The sequence below is a fragment of the Talpa europaea genome (genome assembly GCF_964194135.1).
Source record: "Talpa europaea genome assembly, chromosome: 9".
In the NCBI taxonomy this organism is placed as follows: Eukaryota; Metazoa; Chordata; class Mammalia; order Eulipotyphla; family Talpidae; genus Talpa; species Talpa europaea.
In genome coordinates this window covers 77,395,871-77,408,438 of record NC_140076.1, presented here as the reverse complement: position 1 = coordinate 77,408,438, position 12,568 = coordinate 77,395,871, and the positions used below count along the sequence as shown (strand labels likewise).

Genomic DNA, 12,568 nt, shown 5'->3' with positions numbered 1-12,568 from the left:
AGATGTACCGTAATACACTGCTGAGGGGAGCAGCGGGCGAGTCAGGAGAGGTCTGCTGTGCCATAAGGGTTGCTCCCCAGCCGGCTGGGGATCGAACTTGCACTGCAAAGACCACGGACAGCCTCACAGTGCTGTACTTAACCCCCTGCGCCACCAGGGAGGCCCCCAGTTTCATTTTGGATAGATCCTAAGGGCCCTTGGGAATCCCTAGTTATGTTCTTTTTATTTATTTATGCATATAAGAACTGTGGTATAGGCCAGAGCGGTGTGTGTGTGTGTGTGTGTGTGTGTGTGTGTGAGAGAGGATTTACCAGAGACAGAGTGGGGAGCAGAACAGGCGGGTCTACTGAAATACATTGCTGAGGGGAGCAGTGGGTGAGACAGAAGAGGTCTGCTGTGCTGTATGGGTCACCTCCCTGGCTGGGGATTGAACTCGTGCTGCAGAGGCTGTGGATAGCTTCATAGTGCTGAGATTTAACCCCTTGCACCACCAGGGAGGCCCTATAGAGCTCTCATTTTACATGATTCAACCTGCCCTCTCCTTTTTTGATCTCTCCTTAAGTGTTTGGTTTTCGAGTAATGCTAACAACTGGGCAGAATTCTAGAACAGTACTGTTAGGAGCATCAGTGAGATCTGGCCCGATGACACTTGCAGTCGAAGTCTAATGGTTCCCAGGCTGGAGTGGGTGCTCAGAGCGGTGGGACCACCTCATGAAATAGACCACTGATAACAAATTTGGTTTTGCACTATTATAGATTATCTAGGATGGAACAGTTATAGTAGATATTAAAGGTTAAAAAAGTATGTGAAAAAATTCAAGTACTGATCATTGTTTTTGCAGTCGTGATGAGACCTAGCAGTAGGATAAGGCCTAAGTTCTCATAAAGAGGTTAAGCTCTTTCCGTCAATCACCTTGATGTGTGGGAGCAACTCTGTTCTAGCTCAACTCAGTGTATAAATGTTTGACCAATGTCTGGGGCAATTTTTTTTAGGTATTCCAGTTGTTGGCAGGTTTATCTTTCTTGGTTAGTAGGGTCACATTTTTGGCTATTTCCAACATTTTCATATATGGGAATGAATATACAGATTTTTGGAGTTCTAGTTCTAACATTAGTTACTAGGTGATCTCTGCCAAGTTATTTAACAATCCTATTTTCCCACCTACAAATGAGAAATAATGATTTTAGAGGCTATAAGGATTTTGTTTTGTATAAAATTTAAATTTTGGGCCTCCCCGGTAACGCAGCAGTTGAGCGCTGGGTTGCAAAGCTGTGAAGCCTCCCCAGCATCGGTTCGATCCCCAGCCGCCGGGCTAGGGTCCCACATGGCGCGCAGACCTTCTCCTGCTGCCCGCTGCTCCCCTCAGCAGTGTATTTTGTCAGTCTGCCTGTTCTGCTCTGGCTCTGGTGAATTCTCTCACCCTCCCGCGCTTCTGACTGTACCCAGTGCTTGTAAAAATAAATAAATTAAAAAAAATTAAATTTTACAACTGACCATATTTGGATCTTTTTACATTAAATACCATGGAAATGTTCATACTAATTTTTTCCCCAAAGGAAAAATTTCTGAATCAGTATTCTGCAGAGAATACAAATGAGTTCAGATACTTGAAATTCAAATTTCCATAAAGAACATAAATAACACAAAATTTTACTTCCAAAATCTGAAATCATCAACATGATTTTGTAGTATTGTCTCTCAGGCTTTCCCTAAAAATTCACTATTATTCAAAGATAGAGCCCTCGTCATATTTTTGAAAAATCCTCTGCCCTAGCACAACTTCCCGAGATCTGTGAAGAAACTGCAGTTCTGGGATCAGGGTCCACAGTACTGGCAGTTTTGTATTTGTAAGGGAAAAACAGTGACTGTTCAGCAGCAGTCTGCAGATTTTCCTGAAACATCGACAAGGGCCTGGTAGTCACTGTGGACGACTGCCAAGCATGTGGGAATAATAAGGGAGTGCACCATTTTTGTGTCAATTCTTGTACAAGAATAAAGGAACAACAACAACAACAACAAAAAAGAGTAAAGGAACAAAACTATCTGCGAGTAAGGTATCAGGAAAAAATTTCCATAACCAAACGGCAGGGGAAGTAACCCAGTTTTCAGGGAGAGTGTTCCTGTGGTTCCTTCAATGGGTTCCTCTGGGTGCTGTTGGATTTGTTCCACACCAGCCTGTTCTAAGTTGCACTGATTTAAAACAGAGTAAAACACTGCTGCCCTTGCTAACAGAGACGATCCCACGCCAGTCCTTCCCATCCGCGGATAGAAGTTCATCATTCTTCATGCACTGTGCAGTGGTCCCGAATGTCTTGTTCTGAATCACTTAGTTCTGAATAATGGGGGTGGCTTTGGCATTTCAGAGAAAGCCACCACAAAAGAAATCCCCAGTCACTAGCTGGAAGAAAGGGGAGAGGGGGCAGCCTGGAGCACACACGCTTACTGATTAAGCACAGGGGCTTGCGTTTGGTCATGCAGCGGCTTGGTCCCGTAGCAGAGCCCCGGTCTGTTATCCATATTGCGAAGATTAACCAACGAGCTTGGGCAAGTTACATAGCCTTTCTGTTGCTTCAGTTTCCTCATCTATGAAACTGGCTTTTGACACCTACCTACAACGGCTCTTATGAAGATTAATAAATGAATACACGTAAAGTGCTCATGAGGGAAATGAACTAACACAGTGGCCTAAGAAAATGTGGCCTGAAGGGATCGCCGGCCTTGGAGGTTACTATTAAATGAGATGATAGACACACGTGCAAGGGACAGGGGTCTACGTGACTACTGTGCTGACTAGGTAGGCTGGGCTCAGACCACAGAGATCCTAGTATTGAGGAAAGGGCTTTAGCTAAGAGGCAAAAGCAGTGAGTACACTCATTTGGGGCCCATATGCTCATGATGTGGTATTAAAAGGATCTCTTTGGAAACAGGAAGGAGAAGGTCCTGGACGATAAATGAAGGACAGGGAAAGAGGAAAAAAAATAGCAAGCTCACCACTCTGCAGTTAGGAAAAGTTTTTTTCCATTTAATACTAGACTTTCAAGGATTGAGATGCAAGCTTTTTATGCAATTACATCCAATGTTAAAATTGGTAATACATAATTTACAAAGATTAACATCAAAACAATCATCTATTTAGATATGCTTTTGTAAAAAGGAAATATATTAGCAGCATTTATATTTTCCGCAATCACACAGCCTACAGACATGCAGACTAACTCTGTATCTATTTGCAGTGATGTAGTGCTTTGCCCCGCATTTCAAACACCAAAACCCGCCTGGCAGCTAGGGGGTTCTTTTTATTTCGTTATTATAAAATAACTGAAAAATAAAAAAAGGCATTAATTTCTACACCAGTAAGAAAAACGAAGTTTTTGCACTTACCTAACATTTGATTGTCTAAAAAACATTTCAGTTTTTAGTCTTTCAACAAAAGAAAGATAAAATGACAGAGCGTAGTGTCTTTTGCTTCTGTTCTCGCATTTTACAAAGTTTTTTTTCTTTTTTTCTTTTTTTGTATTTTTTAAAATTTTAGTGTTTAACACTATTAAAGGAAATATTGAATTTAATCTCTTTCTTCTCGTTTTCCTGCTTCTGACTAAAAGGAGACCCCCAAAGTGCCCCTAGTCCCCCACCTCCCTCCCACCCAGCTCCCTGCAACAAAAATCAAAAGAAACCACTCAAACGGGCTTGGACATGCGATTTTTCCAGCTCCACACATGAGTATCTTATACCCAGGTCTCTTAGTAATGTACAGTGCTTCTCTACAGTAAGAAAATACTCCAAACTATTTTCTTAATTCTCTTTTTTCTTTAATAAAATATTTATTCTGCTTTTTCTCTGCTCAAGGGGATCTTTGGCATCCCCTGTCTCTTTTGTTTTTTCCTTCAAGATTGACACAGAAAGAAGAAAAAGAAAAAAAGATTCAATGGAATGGAAGGTGGTCAATGTTTCTACCTAAACAAGTCAGAGTGTCGTCATCATAAGGGGAAATGTACAGTTAGGACAGCATTGGTCCAATATTAGAAAAAAGTAATGGGACATGTTTACTATTGTATTGCTTACTAATCACGCAGCAGATATATATATGCATATATATATATACACATATATATATACACACACAACTTGGCACGTTTAAAAACCATCTTTTCTTTATAAGAACATCTAAAACATATATGCATATGTATGTCTGAGAGACAACAAAGCAAAGCTTCTTAAATTTTATTTTTAAAGAGACAGTATTGTCTGGTAACTTCTGGTCAAGAGGATGGGAAGGAAGGAGGCTCCCTGGATATTCCTCCTGATGATGGAGGAAAGACGGGACAAGGGGGTGGGGAGAACACACTGTCTCTTTAAGAGATGGATATTGAAAACTGTACAATTAAGAAAACAAGAGTAGTGTTTTCAATTGATAATATACACCCACAACAAATGCTCTGATAGGTGAATACTGCTCAACAGTTTATGTAGTGATTTTTGTTGGGAAGGGGGAGGTTAGAGTTTTATGTAGGTGTTAAAATGATTTTATTTTGAAATGATTCTCCATTCGCACAGCACAGAGAGACACACAAGAACCACAGCGCATAAAGAGCATGTGTGCTGGCGGGGGCCCGGCCTTCTCGTTAGAAAAAAATATGTTCGGCAGATTATGAAGGCTAACACAAAAATAATTACAATAAGTACTGTGCCCTTCTGACCCCATGGGGGCCTTCCCTATTCTATGATTCTATTTTGGGGAGTAGAGGTAGGGAGAGGGGCAGCAGTTACAAGTGCTTTGAGTTGTCAACTCACGTTTTATTTTGACCTGGTTGGGCAAGAAAGGAGAGAGAAACTTTTCTAGTCAGGGATCTAGAAAGAGGCCCCAGTTAACTGCTTCTGTTCTAGGCCTCAGAGTAGCTCTTGGAGCTATAGAGAACAGATGGGGTAGCGGTGGGGATCTTGGCCCTATCCCTTTGGATTGATTTATACCTGGGTAGGAAGCAGTGCCTGTAGGATCAGAAGATGACACAGAAATATCCAAGCTGGGAGGAGAGGCAAGTGCTGTAAAGTACCAACAAGTCCTGGTCATCCTCAATGTGCTCTGCCCTCCTCCCTACATTATTAACCCTCAGGGTGAAGCAATGGAGAGGAAAACAAGTTAAACTGAACTGTTTTAGATAGATCCCCTTCCTCTTCCTCTCTCCTAGCTCCAAGTTTTATTAAGTACCTAATGTCAATGGCATGGCCCCATTCCCCCTGCTGGACGGACCCTTCCCACCCCTGTTCACACTCAGAGAACAGGAGGCAGGACTGTTCACTCCACTGGATTCCAGACGCTTGAGGTTCTCATTCTTTGAGGTTCACTTCCGAAAGCTGTTTTCCGGCATAAACAAAGTACGCCTTCGCAGTTTCCTGCCTGATCCTTCCTCCAGCAAGTAGGTCACATCAATGGCTGAAAACAGAACCAAGGAGGCTCATCAGATACCACCCTCCCACTCCTTATTCCATATTTGAGCTCTAAGGATATCACAGAAGTTCAATGATTCCTTTTCTAACCCATAAGCAGTCAGGCCTTCCTTTAGCCCAAGGTGATAAAAGGTATTCTCTGGGGGAGGAGATCCTCACACCTCCCAGTTTCATTACCAACATGAAATTAAACACAGGCCCATGAAAGAACTATGCTATTTTCTTAGAACATTATCCATTCTGGGTTTAGAAGTTGTTTTTCCACTCCCTCCTCCCCATTTATCTTAAACCCCAGATATGAACTTGCATCGTCTTACCATTTTTTCCAGGGATTTTTTCCAGGAGATTAAGCAAGATCTGGTTGAGTCGTTCCCGTTGGTTATGCCGTCGCTCCTCGGGGGTACATGCTGGTTGGGATTCTTGACTACTTTCCTCCACCTTTTTTTCACTATCACTGACGTCCACAGTGGTCCCCTCCTGTTCTGGCTCCTCCAGGCTGGGCATCTCATTGGCTGCTTGCTCTTGACTGGCCAGAACTTCTTCAATCAAGGGCAGAGCATCATCCTCCTGGCCCAGGTCTTTCAGGGGTGGCTTTGAGCGTTCAGACTTCCAGGATGATCTGCCAGAACGACAGACGAATTTAATAAAGTAAGACTGAGCAGGGTATTTGGGGATGGAATGAAGGGAAGAAACCTGAGGAAGTCTTGAGATTCTGCAGTCTAACTGTTAAGAGTCTTAGTTCAAGAGCTATAAACTTGGCTCTAGTCTATTATTATTTGAACAAATCACACTACCTTTCTCTGAAATTTATTATGTATTTGTAAAATTTAATTTTTTTTCTTTCTTTCAAGAATCCAAAAAACATACCAGAGCTGGGAAAAATTACTTAGCTTGCTCTCATTGATTGCTTCATAACTACACAGAAGAGGTATGGGTATGGCATAGCCTTGTAACAATTACAATGAGTATTTAAAAGGAGCTTTTACTTTTCCCGACTTTTCTTACATCTATTATCTAGTAATTTCCCCCTTATGCTAGCTAAGCTACTGACACAGGCAAAGTAGGTGTTATGCCCACATTCAACAAAAAAGGGAACTGAAGACTTCAGTGCTCTTTCTCCAAGAACACTCCACTCATGAACAAAAAAGCACAAATAAAAACTATAAACCCAAAGTGCTCAGCTAAAACCGTGCACTTTCTGGCTATTTCTGTTCCTTAACAGAGGTCTCAAGAGCTGATTCACCATGGGATAAGGGGAAAGCTTGCAAAAATCTAAAAATGACTTCTGAATCTGTCTAGAGTTCTGTTCCAAATCTCTTCTTCTGTATCTTTAGTCCTTGCAAACCACCCTCCCTGCCCCAACTAAGGCTTTGCTCCATGAGACCACGTCCATTGCAGTCTAGTTCTTTCATATCGCTGTTGACATTACACTGGGCTACTATGTCAGAGAATCCCAATCTCAGGGTGGTGCTGAATGGGTAGATGTCTAGTCACTTGCTCCATTCAAGTTGTTCATCAAACCCTTAAACTCCTTATATTCCCCACAAGACTCACCGCCCTCCGTTCCTCTTGTAGTTGTCTGGGACATAATGAGGCTGCAGAGAAAATAAGGAACCAGTAAGTGTATTGTAGAAGCTGTCAAAGCTAAATCAGGTAATCTGGGGACAACTCAGAAAAAGGGAAATGGGGGAGGCAAGTAAATAAAAAGGTAAAAGGAAGAAAAAAAATAGGGATAAAGACTTTATAAGCCGGGTGACTGTTTTAAGGTCAGAAGTTTAGTACATCTATTATTCTGTGGGCCACAATGGCTTTTTAGCACTTTGTAAGACGTGACTGATTGACAGTAAAACAGGCTCACAATCCTCTCTGCTGTACCCCAACACTTGTGTAGTTAAGGTTGGGCTTTCAAAGCTAATTAGTGAGCTGTGACTGAATAAGCAAGACCAAAGAACTCTAGATGAGAGGCAGGGCCTTGTGGTAGGCAAAGAGAATATAAAATACTATTTAGAGAAATCCAAAAATAATAATTGGAAGAACAGGGATACAGAGGTTTGCTTTCTTGTTAGACTATTTCTAAGCATCCCAGGATGACAGCTATGAATTCTGACAGGCCCAATATAGGGACACTCAAGGATGAGGACTCAGTCCATGTTCTCATTACAGCAGGTGGACGGATATCAAAACCTTCATGGAAAAAAGAATGGCACAAGATTGGTATTGTATTTTCACAATTTGAAAGAAAAAATACAGGAAAAAGGTTGAAAATGCAAATGTTAACCATTATTTTCTCAGCGGGCAATACACAATGTTTTTCTTATTTCTGTACTACTCAGATTTTATATCCTGATGTCTTTATGTCTCTTTGTCCAGGGGCAAAAAGAAAAGGCATTGAATTATTTTTACCAAAGGTTTCTCAGGATTCTTGCTATTCTTCCTACTGACTTCTTAAAATTATGGATGTGAAAAACAAAACTACAACATGGGGCTGAAGGGTAAAGATGGTGAAGAGATGAGAGAGGATAAAAGAGGAAAACCTGACTGAAATCAACAATTTCCTGAGACATAACCCATGCCAGGAAATGCAGAATATATGTATTTATGTTGTTCAAACATCCCAAATAGAGATGCAGATTTTCATAATTTGGGATGGGAACAGGATGAAGAAGCAAAGTCACTTGAAAATTCTTATGTTGTGAATTCCACACATAAATTACATTGTCCTGACAGGGTAGGAAGGGGACTTACTGAGAAATCTCTTTTGGGAGTGAGCTTCTTGGGGAAGTGGTCGAAGGCATAGTGTTTAGTGCAGACTGGATAGCGGTTCCGGTGGATCTTGTAAAACAGGTGTGCTGACTTGTCAAGTCGATAATCACAGATGTACACATCTTGTTCCTTCACTCCTTTGGGTCTCCCTATGAGTCCAAACATTGTTAAAATCCTCCCTATTTTTCTTTCATCATCCTAAGCTACCCAGAGAGCACAACTGGGAGAACAGCTAGACCCTTAAGAGCAAAACACTAGCTATTTTGAGGCAGAACAATAAGCATTTGGTGATTGCAGAAGAGAATTTCCAGATAATGTCAAAAAAGAAGAAAAAGAATGAAGAGTGGAAAGGTATAATATAGGACAGAAAGAAACCAGAAATGTAGATTATTTGGTGCTGTAGGGTTTTAAAAAAAATTTTATTTATGAATACAAGAACTGGGGTAGGTGAGGATTCACCAGAGAAACAGTGGGGAGCAAAACAGGCAGATCTACTGAAATACACTGTTGAGGGGAGCAGCAGGCGAGACAGAATAGGTTTGCTGTACCATGTGGGTTAGTTCCCTGTCCAGGGATTGCATTCATGCCACAGAGGCTAGCGACTGCTTAATAGCACTGAGACTTTAACCCCTGTGCCACTAGGGAGGTCTGCTGTAGGGATTTCTGACAGACTATTTCTTGGGGGAAAACAGACCAGATTATGGGGCTGTTATGAGGAAAGAATGACATATTTGGACACCAATACTTTATAACCGGGGATGACTTCATAACTGGGGGTGGAAAAGTCATCAGCACCATGGAGCTTCAAGCAGTTTTTGAATGAAATATAACTTCTTCTGGCCTATTTTGCTATGATATTAGAGAAAGAGTTAGATGCTGAATTCTGCTAATAATGACAACTAAACTAACATACATCAAGCTCTTACTGTGAGTCACAAATTGCTGTGCACTTTTGTAATTATTTCACTTAATCTTTATAAAATTCTCTAAATATAGATACTAATAGGTACTAATTCTTAAATTCCTATTTTTAATAGGTCAAATAATTTGCCCCAGGTAAAAAGTGCTGGTGCTGGAATCTGAAATTAGCTTGTCTGATTCTATAGTCTACATTGTTAACTAAGAAGCTTTTAAAACTATTGTGCTTTTTTGTGTAGTGTATAAAGTTGATGATGACCTTAAGGAACACTTCTCACTCTTAAGAATACTAACAGAATGCTAGGTGCATTGTATTAAAAAATGTCAACTAAATTAATAAAATTGAATTAACATTTATTGAGTACCAAGCACTCAGTTAAAAAAATATTTAATATAATAAAAAATACACATTAAAAAAAAATATATATATAGCATAGATCTCTGAAGCGTCACAGATAGCCTTGGATAATCTTTTACCAGATAGACAACCAGAAGGGAGCAACTGACCTACAACTGTAGATCAATGAATAGGGGATTGGAGGGCATTTCTTAAGAAGCCCCGGGCACTTACCTTTACAATATGTATAAAGGTCTAATACACAGCAGGTCCCCACTACAGCCTCCAAGGGAATGATCTCATAGAGTGGCACTCGAAATAGTTCGTTATGATAGAACCGGCGGGATGGAGAATGGTGGGTCTCGTGGGGACGGAAATAATGGTGACCAAAGGCAAACCGTTCTTCTCTATGAAGAAAAAGGAGTATTTTAGCTGTTTGGCAAGAACACAGTGAATTTTCAGTTCTGCATTGATAGGGCAAAGTTGGAAAAAAAGAGCTAGGGCCTCAACACATACTTTTCATTCTTCCAAAGCTTCTCAATGCGGAATATGTCAAGTTTATCTCGATTAATGTGAGATAACAGTCGATAGGACTGACGGACTGGGTGGCCATCAGGAGTACGCCGACTATCCCTCATCAGATATACACAGTCACCTAAAAAGGCATGAACACAGGAGAAGATTAAAATTATTCTTGTAACAATTTCTGAGAGACATCTATTAGTTTGATCCAAGGTCTACATAGAGAAGACTTAAAACCTAACATAATACACACAGTTACAACCAGCATGAATGACGACGATAATGAATTCTAGATTATGAGAATGACATGAGGGAGATTTTACAGCTCTTAGACTTCTGACATGTCTTTCCCCCTCTTAAAATTAGCTTTATAAACCCTGGTCTTTCTAAATTAGTTTTATTTGTTGGAAGGCAAAGATACATAAGCCTAAAGACTTAGGATAACTAAAGGATATAAAAAAAATCTATTTTCTATTGTTATTAAAAGTATTTTGAAATAATGACTATTATGTAGACAACAGACACTTCTTATTACTTAGAAAGTTCAGTTTTGAAAAGTAGGTTAGTCCTTATATTCACCTTGACGAAGCAGCAAGTCATCTCGGAGCAAACAGATGAAGTAGACACAGCCAGGTTGGGCATAGTGGGGGCGAGGGATCATGGGCACTTCCTGGTAAAAGCAGAAAGCCAATGTGTAAGGCTGGGACTACTACATCCATCTTACTGATATCTATTTAAGATGAAAAGAACTAAAACCTAGAATTCCCAACCAACGAAAGCTTACTACTTGGTCATTTCAATACACCACAGAGGTTAAAAAAAAAAAAAAAGGAAAAAAGAAAAAAAAGATGAAAGCAACCAGAATTGTTATATTTGGAAAAGCAAAGGTAGAAGACAAAGTTGTATGGTTTAGTACTCAATACTATAAGTATCCCAAACTATATCCCACACAATCAGTTACTCTGTGTGGTTACTCTGCCATCCAGGGGGCATATGAAAATGTGAAGGGAATTTTGATTGTTGCAATGATTGGGGGAGGCTACAAGCTTTTAGTGCCCATGGACTGGGGAAGCCAAACATTCTGCAACGCATTCCTCACAACATTCACTCAAAATGACAAAAACACTGTTAAGAAATACTGCCTACATAGCACCTTTTGTACAGTTGACTTGCCCAAGATCACGAATAATAAATGTGGCAAAACCAAGATAAAAATGTCATTTAACAACTCAGTCAAGTTACTAACCCACTGTCTCTCCTGGAAAGTGATTCTAAGACTAACTTTTGTTGACTAAGTCCAGTGCTCTTTTAACTTAAATACTGCTTAACATGAATGACATTTAGAGTACTCAAGTTCTGGGCTTTATAAGCTACTTCTTTTATGGATAGTTGATAATATTTATTAAAAATCTTAAGTTTTAGAGGCCTCCCCGGTGGCTCAGTGGGTTGAGTGCAGCACTGTGAAGCTGTCCGCAGCCTCTGCAGCGCAGGTTCAATTCCTGGTTGGCCAGGGAGAAACCCACATGGCGCAGCAGACCTCTCCTGTCTCGCCCGCTGCTCCCCTCAGCAGTGTTTTCGGTCATTCTGCCTGTTCTGCTCCCTGCTCTGTCTCTAGTGAATTCTCTTGCCCTCCCATGCCTCTGGCCTGTACCCCAGTTCTTGCATCAATCAATCAATCAATCAATCTTAAAAAAAAAATCTTAGTTTTATATAATACCATTTCTTCCATAGACTTCTAGGCATTTTATTTTTCCTTTAATCACACAGTTGGAAAAAATGGCAGAATTATCACCCTCAAAGTATAAGAAACTGAGGGTGAGAAAGATTGAGTAACTTGTCAATGGAAATTCAGTGTATTAGGAGGAGGGTAGGTAAGATACCATGTGTTATGTCACCTACTTTTAAGGTCAGAGTATTATAAGAGGCCAGCTTACTCTGTCCACGGGCCTTGGGTCACACTGTTCACAAAGGTAGTGCTCCACATCTGAGTTCACTCCCATACAGTCACAGTGCTGCCACACCTGGTGAAAAACAAGTGAAAAGGTATGTGTGTGTTTGGGGGGTGGTTTAGACTAATCAAGAGAAGTTCTAGAGGATAAAAATAAGAAAAATTAGCAAAAGGATAAAGAACTAAGGAATAAATAGGTGAGAAATTTAGGAAAATGGTAAAATAGGGGAGAAGAAGAGTAAGCACTTATCTGAATACAAGATTACAGACTGGTTCACAATATATAGTTCTGGGCAAATAAAATGGAGAAATGGACAAAGAATAGGATAATGAATACAGTATTAAATTATTACTTACTAATGATAAGGCTCTTTTCAAAGGCTTTACAGTTACAAAATGCTTTTACTTACCATTATCTAAGTATATCCTCCTAACAATCCTGTATGTTACTCATAGCCCAACTTTCCATCTAAGGTAATGAGTTCAGATGTATCAGTGGGGATACTAGGGCTCAAATCGAGGTCTTGACTCTTTCACTAGTCACTCTATGTGTTGTACTCTATCTGTATTAATACCGAGAAGTACTGCTAATGTTTTTCAAGTTGAAGGACTAGCCTAAATATCATCATTTATC

The 12,568-nt window shown here is 40.3% G+C and overlaps 1 protein-coding gene across 1 annotated transcript in view; it reads right to left on the bottom strand.

Moving 5' to 3' along the window:
- Positions 1 to 5,340: 5,340 nt before the first annotated feature.
- The window catches only part of ASH1L (ASH1 like histone lysine methyltransferase), a gene marked incomplete at both ends in the record, with an annotated part of 171,352 nt that continues 164,124 nt past the window's right edge, over positions 5,341 to 12,568 (bottom strand). Inside the window, 8 exons of the mRNA XM_084243812.1 lie at positions 5,341 to 5,432; positions 5,764 to 6,065; positions 7,001 to 7,041; positions 8,192 to 8,358; positions 9,699 to 9,871; positions 9,981 to 10,119; positions 10,566 to 10,656; positions 11,921 to 12,007. Coding sequence (XP_084099938.1) covers positions 5,341 to 5,432; positions 5,764 to 6,065; positions 7,001 to 7,041; positions 8,192 to 8,358; positions 9,699 to 9,871; positions 9,981 to 10,119; positions 10,566 to 10,656; positions 11,921 to 12,007 — 1,092 coding nt within the window. The remainder of the gene's footprint in view (positions 5,433 to 5,763; positions 6,066 to 7,000; positions 7,042 to 8,191; positions 8,359 to 9,698; positions 9,872 to 9,980; positions 10,120 to 10,565; positions 10,657 to 11,920; positions 12,008 to 12,568) is intronic.